The sequence below is a fragment of the Dendrobates tinctorius genome, unplaced genomic scaffold, assembly GCF_039654945.1.
Source record: "Dendrobates tinctorius isolate UK_male_01 unplaced genomic scaffold, ASM3965494v1 ptg000035l, whole genome shotgun sequence".
NCBI classification, from domain to species: domain Eukaryota; kingdom Metazoa; phylum Chordata; class Amphibia; order Anura; family Dendrobatidae; genus Dendrobates; species Dendrobates tinctorius.
In genome coordinates this window covers 27049030-27062360 of record NW_027361703.1, presented here as the reverse complement: position 1 = coordinate 27062360, position 13331 = coordinate 27049030, and the positions used below count along the sequence as shown (strand labels likewise).

At 44.3% G+C, this 13331-nt stretch overlaps 1 protein-coding gene across 2 annotated transcripts in view; it reads left to right on the top strand.

Annotated features, from left to right (window-relative positions):
* CTTNBP2 (cortactin binding protein 2) overlaps positions 1–13331 on the top strand; it is a 218321-nt gene that overhangs the window by 23524 nt on the left and 181466 nt on the right. For both annotated transcript variants that reach the window (XM_073573356.1, XM_073573355.1), the window contains exon 2: positions 5064–5171. In XM_073573356.1, coding sequence (XP_073429457.1) covers positions 5064–5171 — 108 coding nt within the window. The remainder of the gene's footprint in view (positions 1–5063; positions 5172–13331) is intronic.

Here is a 13331-nt window from a genome sequence, read left to right as displayed (position 1 = left end):
TATTTATTTTTACACTTTTTTTATTTTTTTTTTACTTTATTACAATGTCCCAGGGGGGACATAACTGTCCTGTGACAGATCGCTGATCTGTCACATCACAGATCACTGTGACAGATCAGCGATCTGTCACAGGCACTGCACAGGCTTCCTCATGCCTGCGCTTTGCAGGCACTGAGGAAGCCAGCTTCCTGCAGGCCCCCGGAGGTCCCCGTCGCCATATTGGATCCGGGGACCTGCAGGGAAAGAGCCCCCCGCAGCAGCGCTGCACATTGCGCTGCCGTGGGGGGCTCAGGGAAGCACGGAGGGAGCCCCCTCCCTGCCGATGCTTCCTTTTAACCCCCGGTCCGTGACCGCCCCTGACACATTGTGCCGGGTGTCAGCTATGATAATTAGCTGACACTCGGCCGCGATCAGCAGCGCTCACCACGTGGGCGCTGCTGATCGCGATGACGTAATATTCCGTCCATGGTAATTAGGTCCATGGTCACATGGACGGAATATTATGTCAATTGTAGGTAAGGGGTTAATGACTTCCTGACATGGATGACTGGGCGGGCTCAGCTTGATGTTTTAAGCTATGTGCCCATGTTCGGGAACTAGCAGTGCTTTGGACACAGTGTACAGTGCCTTGCGAAAGTATTCTGCCCCCTGGAACTTTTCAACCTTTTCCCACATAATATGCTTCAAACATAAAGATACCAAATGTAAATTTTTGGTGAAGAAACAACAACAAGTGGAACACAATTGTGAAGTTGAACGAAATTTATTGGTTATTTTAAATTTTTGTGGAAATTCAAAAACTGAAAAGTGGGGCGTGCAATATTATTCGGCCCCTTTAACTAAATACTTTGTTGCGCCACCTTTTGCTGCGATTACAGCTGCAAGTCGCTTGGGGTATGTCTCTATCAGTTTTGTACATCAAGAGCCTGAAATTCTTGCCCATTCTTCCTTGGCAAACAGCTCGCGCTCAGTGAGCTTTGATGGAGATCGTTTGTGAACAGCAGTTTTCAGCTGTTTCCCCAGATTCTCGATTGGATTCAGGTCTGGCCTGGGCTTGATGGTACCATTAAAATAAAAACAATGAAAGCATAAATCTTTATTAAATATATTAACAATTTGCACCAAAAGCACAATGGACCCTTGCAAGAAACAGCAATATCTTACAAATATATGTACCTAAAATTGTAGGTTAGATGGTCAGGGGTACTATTAAGGGAAAGAAAATATGGCCAAAATACCATGGCAAACTCAAGAGAACGTATGTTACCTGGAAACTGAGAGGCCTACATCTATTATTATTATTATTATTTATTTTTATAGCGCTATTTATTCCATGGCGCTTTACATATGAAAAGGAGTATACATAATAAAAGCAAGTACAGTAATCTTAAACAATACAAGTCACGACTGGTACAGGAGGAGACATGATCCTGCCCGCCAGGGCTCACAATCTACAAGGGATGGGTGAGGATACAGTAGGTGAGGATAGAGCTGGTTGTGCAGCAGTTTGGTGGATCGGGGGTTACTGCTTGTTGTAGGCTTGGGCCTACAGCCTATTACTCTGATGAAGCTCCACATATCCGGAGGGAAATGCATTGGGACATACAACATTAAAATATGTGTATTCTCTTTTAGGGACTATTATACCATCTAGTAACTGGCATGTCTATTATTGAATATGAATTGCAAATTAGGGATAATATAATGTAAAATCAGTACTTGTTTCTACTCTCTGTTGATGTATTCAGTATTATATACCGTATATAAGTGTATATATACATATACTGTATATACTCGCGTATAAGCCGACCCGAGTATAAGCCGAGACACCTAATTTTGCCACAAGAAACTGGGTAAGCTTATTGACTCGAGTATAAGCTGGGTATGCAGTGTCCCCTCATCCCTGTCCTGGTATGCTTGGCTCCCCTTTCCTTGTATACATGGCTCCTTATCCCCTATCCTTGTAAGCATGGCTCCCCCATCACTGTCCTGATATGCATGGCTCCCCCGTCCCTGTCCTTGTATGCATGGCTCCTTATCCCCTATCCTGGTAAGCATGGCTCCCCCATCACCGGCCTGGTATGCATGGCTCCTTATCCCCAATCCTTGTATGCATGGCTCCCCCATCCCTGTCCTTGGATGCATGGCTCCCCAGTTCCTGTCCTTGTATGCATGGCTCCCCAGTTCCTGTCCTTGTATGCATGGCTCCCCCATCCCTGTCCTTGTATGCATGGCTCCCCAGTTCATGTCCTTGTATGCGTGGCTCCCTCATCCCTGTCCTTGTATGCATGGCTCCCCAGTTCCTGTCCTTGTATGCATGGCTCCCTCATCCCTGTCCTTGTATGCATGGTTCCCCAGTTCCTGTCCTTGTATGCATGGCTCCCCCATCCCTGTCCTTGTATGCATGGCTCCCCCATCCCTGTCCTTGTATGCATGGCTCCCCCATCCCTGTCCTTGTATACATGGCTCCCCAGTTCCTGTCCTTGTATGCGTGGCTCCCTCATCCCTGTCCTTGTATGCGTGGCTCCCTCATCCCTGTCCTTGTATGCGTGGCTCCCTCATCCCTGTCCTTGTATGCGTGGCTCCCTCATCCCTGTCCTTGTATGCGTGGCTCCCCAGTTCCTGTCCTTGTATGCATGGCTCCCCAGTTCCTGTCCTTGTATGCATGGCTCCCCCGTCCCTGTCCTTGTATGCATGGCTCCCCCGTCCCTGTCCTTGTATGCATGGCTCCCCAGTTCCTGTTCTTGTACGCATGGCTCCCTCATCCCTGTCCTTGTATGCATGGCTCCCCCATCGTTGTCCTTGTATGCATGGCTCCTTATCCCCTATCCTTATATGCATGTTTCCTATTAAAAAAAAAAAATCCTACTCTTCCTGCCGAGCGATCACATGGCCTCCTCATTAAGGGCATGAATATTGACTCCACGCCTAGGGCGCGCAGGCAGGTGAGTAGGCTATCTTCTGGAAGCCGGCGGCTGCGGGTGTCACTGTGCGCGCTATAAGAGAAATGAATATTCACTGCAATTGCAGTGAATATTCGTTTCTCTGTAGCAGCAGGCAAAGTGACACCCGCAGCCGCTAACTCCTGCCTCCTGTGACCCACCGCTCTCCCTCCCCCATAGGCCCTCTTGACTCGTGTATAAGGGGGGGGCGTTTTCAACGCAAAAAAAAGTGCTAAAAAACTCAGCCTATCCACGAGTATATACGGCAAGTGTGTGTATGTATGTAAGTATGTATATATATATATATATATATATATATATATATATATATATATATATATATATATATATATTATAATATACATTTTTTTTTTTTTTTTTCTATCCTTCCTAATTTTCTGTTATCTTTTTTTTCCATTGTGCTTGGCTTTCTTGAGCCCTAGTATTTTGGCCATATTTTCATTTCCTTGTATTCCTGATCATTTTATCCTACAGTTTTGTATATATATTTCTAAGCTATTTCAGAATCAATTGTGTATTTGGTAGACATTTAAATATTTGTTATCTGGTGTTCCTTTTTTTATGTATACAGTATATGCTTTGAGTCTTAGATTAAGCCCAAGTTCACATGTTCAGTATTTGATCAGTATTTTCCATCAGTATTTGTTCTACTCCTGGTTTTGGCTTACAGTCAGAGGAAAAGTATAATAGAAACACGTCACCACTTTGGCATTTTTCACACTCTCCTGGTTTTGGATTACAACTACTGATGTAAAATAATGACCAAATACTGAAGGTGTGACTGTGGCCTAATCCTGACCCCCTAGTGCTAATGATTATAGCAGGCTGTCTTACTTGCTTTCATACCATAGAGTGGTACCAATAAAAGCTACATCCCCATCGCCAGAACGAAGAAAAAAGGATTCCTGAAAATGGCATTGTAAATCAAAATTTATTTTTACAAAGTTCAGAATTATGTTAAAAAACAAGTGTGTTGATGTATGAGTGTGTAGATATGTATATGTATTAGTGTTCACACAGGCCCTGGTTTCTTGGTTCAAAACAATGTGATGTTTATTTCCACTGGTTGCGCAGTACTAAAACAAAACCATAAAAGTAAATTTCGTAGCTTTCTCCAGGGGCTTAAGGGGGTTTTACACTAAGCGATATCGCTAGCAATATCGCTAAAACGTCACAGGTTTTGTGACGTTATAGCGATATTGCTAGCGATATCGCTATGTGTGATACTTACCAGCGACCGGCTCCCCCGCTGTCCATCGCTGATCGCGCGAGAATGTCCGGCTCCATTTCTCGTCGGGCGCTTCCTGCTGAGACTTCCTGCTGTGACGACGAGCGACGCGTGGAGGCGGGCGGGAGGACGCCAGGATCGCTGCGTGTGAATGGTGAGTATCGTGCGTTGCGTCGCTGCTGCATCGCTGTGAGATCTTTCTGTATGAAAGCTCACTAGCGATCATTTAGCGATGCACCAGCGATCCTGACCAGGTCGGATCGCTGGTTGGATCGCTGGTGCATCGCTAAATGTAAAAGGGCCTTAACTCAAGAAAATAGACCCTGGCTACTCACACATGGTTGTGCTAGTCCCGGTTCGGTCAAACACAACAGCTATTCTCCATAGCAAACAGTGATGCATGCAGTTTGGTGTACACCACCCGTGCAGTCTCTTCTCAGGGAGGTATTCTGACTTGTGTCTCTCTATATCTCTCTCTCTTTATCCACTGTGGTTAGCTTCCCCGAGCTGACTGACCAAGGTGAACACATGACATGGCCTGGTTGTATTCAGAGCCTGCACTTAATATGCACATGCACACACATATACTGTATTCATGCACTTCTAATATGAAAAAAACAATTGCCCTTGGAAGAAAAGGGGGAAAACAAAAGAGCCAAATTAAAATTCATTTTGAGGGAAGGGGTTAATGTTTTATTACCATAAACATGATAAACAATATTTTTTCCAGTTCTGACACTTAAGTTAATGTAATAAGCTACTCCTCCACATTTCCCAGTTTTGATAAATCTCTGCCATTGTTTGTTCAGAACATGCCGGTCAGAAGCATCTAATCAGCTGCTTTTATAATGACTTCTCTTTTCAATTTGTAGGCGAAAGATTTTAATATGGAAAATTTGAGCAAGCCGGAACTGCGTTTTCTTTTAAGTATATTAGAAGGAGAGCTGGAAGCAAGGGACCTTGTGATAGAAGCATTAAGGGTAAGTTTTAGTTCTCATGCTGTGTCTTGTTTTTTAATAATGCATTACACATTTTAATGAGAGTACAGAGTAGAAAATGTATTACCAGTATCTAAATGTACGGATATTCAGATTACTAAACTATTGGAGAATCTACATTTGGTACTTATGCGTAGGATTGGCCACGGGGAGAGCCCCACAAACATTATAACATTATTAGGGCCCCTTGTAATCCAGCTTGTTAATTTGATGTCATTGAGATGCTCGATATAGAGCACTGGCCTCAGTTGACCATAACATACATTATTGGCAGACCAGTCCTCCAGTAAATGTGATCCTTGTAACATGATATTGGCCCCTTCTCTACAGAAAACTGTTAGCAGTTTTTAGATGTTATATCTCCATAATTTTTCAATTTCATGACAAACTCCTAGGAGCCAAAATATGTTTTTTGAGAAAGTTTATTTTAATATCCTATTTTTACTAACCTGTATGTGGCACATTAATCTGCAGTTTGGGTAGTAGTATAATGGTGATGTCACTAGGTTTTTTTTTTCCTAGAATCAATGTTCTATTTCTACACTGTTGTCATGGTGAGCTACCGGCCTTTAGAGGATCTAAGTCACCATATTATTTCATCCAGCCTGCCTTGCAGTCTTTAGTTGACTAATGGTCTCCAGGTTGGTTTGCAAAATAACTTAAGACAGGAATAGTTGTTAGCTCACCTTCTGACACGTCAGTTGCATTGCCAGATACTGAGCCACAAGTAGTCAAACAGATAAGAAAATAGGCAACATCTGATATGCGATAAAGCATTCCGGCTATATTTCATCATTTTAAAATCATGGGTGTTTAAATACAGTGAAGACCTGAGTCTACCATGTAATGCGTTTCAGGCCAATTCAGTCCTTGGTCGTAACCAACTAAGACTAAGAGCCTTATCGGTCTAACTCATGTCTTCGCTGATTTCTATTTTCATATCAGTTTTCAAAGGAACTGTATCATAAAAGTTCTTATGAGAAATTAAAATGGATCTTGCACTGTTCCCAGTGCATTTGGATTTTCACAAAATGATCTAACTATTGGAAAGCATATGGATTTTTTTTTACATAAAAAACATCAATAGTTATTGCAGAGAATCTGCAATAATGTACAAAGTAGACCCTAAAATAATGATGAATTTATTAAAATCTGCTTTCCCAAATACTATTGTTATACACCGTAAACTCCATTCTGCAAACTACAGTAAATGAATTGCTTTACTTCAAAGCTGGATATGAATGTTCTATATCTTGTATCCATAATGTACTGCTCCGATTTTCAGCAATCCCTAAGGCTACAGTTAGTGGACCGTAGCGTGGGCAGCTACATGATAGTTTGGGTTGGCTGCACATTGTCAGCCTATGTGACCCATCATACTGTTTATAAAGGCAATGTTCGCAAAATATGTTTCACAGTGAAAAGAGCTGCCAATTGAGTGCTAGAATGCAGAACATGTTCATTTTATATGGATCAAGAGCAATATTTTAAAGGGAAAAAAACTCGTCCTAGAAGACAGTGCCTGCCATAATTCTAGTGTGAAATGCGCTTGCACTGGCTTTTAGGTGAATGGTGATCAGGCAGACTTCAGTGTGCGTTGTGGATGATATAGGGGAAATCGCATTTAATGGAACTGGATTATAAGGTTGGCAGGAGATGCTGAGGACAGTCTGCCCATCAGTCTGCCGTTTGTGAAATGAGTACACATTTAGAAAGCTGTTTTGGTATCTAACAAAGGGGTGGGAAACCTGCCGACAGGTTCCCTTTTGATAGAGTTTTAGGGTTACCATTCTATTCGTTTTGTTTCCATCATGTTCTAGGCGTAATGTATTTTTATTTTTCTAAATCCGTCCTAAACTCTGACATATGTGCACGCACTTCTCCATGTGATAGCTGGAGGGTACACATCCTTTTGCAAAAGCACTGTAAAGTACTCTCGCTTCAGAAATTTCTAAAGCTATTTTATACAAGATACATCACAAGTACATTTTATCTGAAATAAGCCAATTAAAGTATCATCTGAGAATGTGCAGAGCTTGACCTGACCCTTAGGCCTCATTGTGCTTATGGCCACTGCTTCTACCTCTTCTTTGAGGCTGGTACGAGGCTATTAATAATCCAAGACTTTTTATATTAAATACGTACGACATTCAAATTGCAGGAAGCAATTTTTCAGGCACTTTGTACTAGTAAGGAAATATCTACAGAGCCGCTTCTTCCCGGGGGTTTTAGAAGCCAAGCAGTTTGCTGTTATTTGATCCTTTTACAAGGCTGCCCTTGACCAAGGAAGAGTGTTCTTCTCCCACTCACAAATATACAACTGAGAATAAATATGGGATTTTAATCTTCTTTTAGAAACCGTATCATCATCACCCTCTGAATCATTTTAGTTATGTCTCTGAAAGTTAAGACTCTTTTTCCTGATGAGCACCAACTCCTTAGAAAAGAGGGGTTGCTGACCATGACCACTAAAGAGACATTTTGAATTTCACAACTTATTTGTCACTATTTTGAGATTATCTAAAGCCACAGACAGTTTGTAAAGTATGATGACAAGCTCAAGTGGGCAATTTCCAGAGCTTAACACATAAAAAAGCCCATGTCTTGGAGCTGAGCCAGTCCTGCTCAAGTTTTTGCAGCGGTCTGGAAAGACAGAATTGAATCACAGTGAATTTGGTTTGAACTCTGTTACAAAAAGTCATAAAATCTCTGACTTCACAGAAAGTCCTTGCAAGAAATTTGAAGTCTGTTAAAAATTCAGACCTTACTACACATTAGATGCTAAATATTCTAGATTTCCTCAGGTGATGCCAAATTGAAAGATGTGTTACGGTAACTGCGGCATGCAGTCAAAACTAGAGTTGAGCGAATTTGTTCGGATTCGGTTCCGAATACAATCGGCAGTAAATATTATTTTTCCAATATTCATCGAACACAGCCGAATGTCATTAGAATCAATGGGAGTAGAAATTACTGAATATGTTCGGAACCGATCAACAAACACATATTCGGCACGAGTAGAGTAACAATATGGCACGAATATGGCAAATTCAGATTTGGTGTGCAAATCTGAAAAAATTCGCTCAACTCTCCTCAAAACCACACACCCATGTTGGGGGTCAATGGCCATATGATTTGTAAAGTACTACCTCTATCTACCCACAGAATACCGCAGTTAATGGCCACCTCATTCAGGAGTGATTTTGGCCATATGCTGCAACGTGAGCTCCCAGCCAAAGACCGAGTCCAGTTAAGTATTGGTCTTTCATCCAGAGAAAAGGATGATTTCTCTTCTGTATGGTGTTTTGTATGTGGTTTTCACATCCATTCATTCATTTTTTTACATCTGAATGCCATATGTTTTTTACTTGCACAATTAGCAAAAATTATTGAGTTCTAAATTAGCTTGCTATGCAGTCTTTACAACGAATCCCTTAAAAACAATGCTGTCTTTATGGCATCTGTATTTTTTATGTACCTGTTGAACATTGGTTACCAAATCTTATCTGAAAAACAGAGGAGATTAGTCCATGCTACTCTTTTTTTCACAATGGCACTCAGTCTGTGTAGAAACACGTTCATCTAAACTAGTCTGCCATGATCCAGGACGGGGTTTTGTCTTTGGCCCGTCCTGGTCAGACAGGGGTTAATTGTTTCTGCCTCTCTCTGGCAGAGGGCGGCTATTTAGTGGCCACTCGACCTAGGTCCAGTGTCAGTTATACTCCTGCCCTCGGCTCAGTTAGTTGACCTCTTGCGTACGTGTGCCTTGTGCCTGTTAACTTGTTGCTTGTTTGGTTTTGATCCGGTTCCGTCCCTGTTACGAGTTCTGCCTGTCCCTCTTGTACTGCGCTACCCTCTCTGTGTATGACTGTCTGCCTGTGACTTGTCTATTCTCTGCTCGTCCCTCTGGTACCGCACCGCCCTCTCTGTGTATGACCTCTGCTTGTCTGACCTGCGTTTCCCTCTCCTCTACTGCAGTATCTCTGCAGTAAGTATATTACATCATCTGCAGCAGTAGGAAGCTAAGCCCCGCCCCCTGCAGTCACATGATCGTAGGTCCTTGTACTCCTTACTACTGTGTCGCAGGTCCTGTCTGCTTGAACTTTCACTGTAGTATCGGACCCCGGGCCCACCCGTAGTGTGGCTAAGTCAACCTGCTCAGCCGTGGCAGTTTGTGGACGCTGACAGGATCCTGACATTATATCTGACCGTTACCTTTTTTTTTTTTTCCTTCTCCTGTGTGTTTGATGGATCCTATGCACGCTCTTTCTGAGCAGGTAAAGCACCTGACTCAGATATCTCAGAAACTCATTGGGGAACAACGAGTCCTGGCTCAGTCTCAGCAGCTGATCGCTGACACTGTGCAGGGGATTTTAGTTTCCCCTGAGTCCCCGGTTAAATTACCAGATACCTTTTTTGGAGATAAAAAGGAATTTAAACTTTTCAAGGAGGGCTGTAAGCTTTTTTTCTCATTAAGACTGCACTCTTCTGGGGATGAAAGTCAGAGAGTGGGGGTCATTATGTCTCTCTTAAGGGGAGCCCCCCCAGGCTTGGGCTTTCTCCCTTCCGACCACCGCCCCTGAGCGTATGACTGTGGATGCATTTTTTGAGGCCCTCGGGCATATTTATGATGAGCCTGATCGGGTGCGTATGGCTGAGGACATGGTGATGAGTGTATGTCAGGGGAAGCACTCAGCCGAGTGGTTTTGCTCAGAGTTCAGACACTGGGCTGCTGAGGTCTTCTGGGATGATGCCGCCCTCCGGGGCTTGTTCCGTAGAGGCCTGTCTGAACATCTGAAAGATGCATTGGCACTCCACCCTCCGCCTGATTCTCTGGAGGATGCTATGACACAGGCCGTCCGAATGGATCGCAGGCTACGGGCGAGAGGAGTGCTGCAGATTGAGACCCCGTTATTCTCCCAAGGAAGGGGAGCCAGTCCTACATTGGAGACCATGGAGATGGGAACCATCAACCTCAAAGAGAAAGAAAGACGGCGGCGCTTTGGAAAACTGTGTTTTTACTGCGGTGATTCTGGACATTGGAAAAAGGACTGCCCCTCCTGCCCACCGACTAACAAGCGGCTGAGTCTGGGTGATCATCTTGGAGGTCACTCAGACTCTCAGGTACCCCTTTCTTCATTTTCTAAGATACTGTTAAAGGTGGAACTTGGTGTTAAGAACTGCTTTTTCCCTACTTTGGCTTTTGTGGACTGTGGGTCATCATTGAGCCTGATTGACTCCAAGTTGGTGGCCAGCTGTAGATTAGGGACAGTTAGGTTGGAGATTCCAATAAAAATAATGGCCATTGATTCTACACCTCTCACCAAGGACGGTCTCCATTTTGTTTCTGAGGAATTCACCCTCAGGGTGGGGGCCCTTCACCAGGAGGGTATGTCATGTTTTGTTTTGGATAACCTCTCTGCTGGCCTGGTGTTAGGGTTTCCCTGGTTGCAAAGGCATAACCCGATTTTTGACTGGGGTTCCCGGGATATTGTTAAATGTGGACCTAATTGTTCTGAAAGATGTCTTGCTACTGTGTCTGTGTCGTCCGTTGGTCTGGAAGGTATTCTGGAGTACCTGAAGGACTATACGGACGTTTTCTCCGAAAGAGGCTGATATTTTACCACCACACCGCCCATTTGATTGTGCCATTGACCTGGATCCAGGTGCTAAATTGCCCAAGGCCCGCTTGTATAACATTTCGGGTCCCGAGCGGGCTGCTATGAAAGAATACATTTCCGAGAGTCTTCGTAAGGGACACATTCGTCCTTCTATCTCTCCCATGGCGGCGGGGTTCTTTTTCGTAAAGAAAAAAGACGGTGGTTTGCACCCATGCCTCGATTTTCAAGAGTTAAACAAGATAACTGTGAGAAATACTTACCCCCTCCCACTTATTCCTGATTTGTACAACCAGTTGTCTAGGGCTAAGTGGTTTTCGAAATTAGATCTACGGGGAGCATATAACCTTGTCCGGGAGGGAGATGAGTGGAAAACTGCTTTTCTCACTACTGAAGGTTGTTTGAGAATTTGGTCATGCCTTTCGGTCTGACCAATGCGCCAGCAATCTTCCAAAATTTCATCAATCATGTGTTCTCTGATTTTATTGGACGTTTTATGGTTGTGTATTTGGATGACATACTTATCTACTCGCCTGATAAACAGGCTCACATTGGTCATATTCGGGCAGTTCTCCAAAGGCTCCGGGAGAACTGTCTCTTTGCTAAGCTAGAGAAATGTTTATTTTTTGTTCAGGAACTGTCTTTTCTGGGATTTATTGTGTCTGCTGAGGGGTATTGCATGGATCCTAATAAGGTGCAGGCCATTGTTGATTGGGTTCAACCTTGTCATTTGAAGGCTCTGCAGTGTTTCCTAGGATTCGCTAATTATTACCGCAAGTTTATAAGGGGGTTCTCACAGGTAGTTAAACCTCTCACAGATATGACTCAAAAGGGGGCTGATATCAAGAATTGGTCAGCCGCAGCGATGGCGGCGTTTCAGTTTTTAAAAAAATGTTTCATGTCTGCTCTGGTTATTAGTCAACCGGACCCATCTGAACCATTTATTGTTGAGGTGGACGCCTCAGAGGTGGGGGTCGGGGTGGTGTTGTCCCAAGGACCCGCCACTTTGACTAATTTGAGACCCTGTGCCTTTTTTCTCTAAGAAATTCTCCCCTGCGGAGAGAAACTATGATGTTGGGAATCGAGAACTTCTGGCCGTGAAGTTGGCCTTTGAAGAATGGAGGAATTTTTTGAAGGGGGCTGTCCATCCTATAACCGTAATTACGGACCACAAGAACCTAGCTTACATTGAGTCAGCTAAAAGGTTGACTCCTGGACAGGCTAGATGGTCACTTTTTTTTTCGCGATTCCAGTTCTCCATCACTTTTCAGCCAGGATCCAAAAATGTCAGAGCTGATGCCTTGTCACGCAGTCTGGATCCGGTGTTTCCCCCCCCCCCCCCCCAAACCTCCATTCTTCAGCCTGGGGTGGTGGTGGCAGGTATTTCTAATGTGTTGGAGCGGGAGATTCGGGAAGTTCAGTCTCTTGCCCCTGCGGCTAAGCCGGTGGATAAACTTTTTGTGCCAGCTCAATTTCGTCTCATGGTCCTTCGGGAGTTCCATGACTCAGTTCTGGGTGGACATCCAGGGAATCTCGGCTACTCGGAAGGCCATTGCTAGGGTATTCTGGTGGTCTTCTTTAGCCTCTGATGTTGGGGAATTTGTGTCTGCTTGTGGTGTATGTGCCCGTGCGAAAACCCCCCCATAACCGGCCGGCCAGGGAATTGGTGCCACTGCCAATTCCTGATAGACCATGGACCCATTTGTCCATGTATTTCATCACCAATCTTCCCCCTTCCAAGGGTAATACCGTCATTTGGGTGGTGGTGGACAGGTTTAGTAAGCAGGCACATTTTGTACCCTTGGTGGCTCTACCTAATGCGGAAACGTTGTCCAGATTGTTTGTTGAGCATGTTGTGTGCGGTTGCATGGGGTACCCTTGAATGTGCTGTCTGATAGGGGGGTACAATTTGTTTCCAGATTTTGGAGGGCATTTTGTAGGAGGTTGGGTATTGGTCTGTCTTTTTCATCCGCTTTTCATCTAGAGACTAATGGGCAGACTGAGCGGACCAATCAGTCTCTGGAGCAAATTCTGCGTTGCCTGACCTCAGCCCGACTGGATGATTGGTGTACTGCGTTACCTTTGGCCAAGTTTGCGTTTAACAACCGCATTAACCAGTCTACGGGTACATCTCCCTTTTTCTGCAACTATGGGTTTCGTCCACATTTTGGAGAGTACTCCCGTTTGGACTCTGGGTGTCCTGGGGCGGATGAGACTATCCAGCGGTTAGGGGAGGTATGGCGGGAGGTCCAGAGTAACATTACGAAGGCTCAGGCTAAATATAAGTTTTTTGCAGACAAAAACACGGTCCGTGGGGCCAGTGTTCCAGGTTGGGGATAAGGTATGGTTGTCTACCAAGAATATAAGGCTCAAGGTCCCCTCTGCGAAGCTTGAACCTAAATTTATTGGTCCCTATGAAATTCCCGAAGCGGTTAACCCGGTGGCATTTCGGTTGTGTCTCCCGCCGTCTCTACGGATCCCCAATGTGTTCCATAGGGCCCTTTTGAAACCTGCAGGGTCCTGT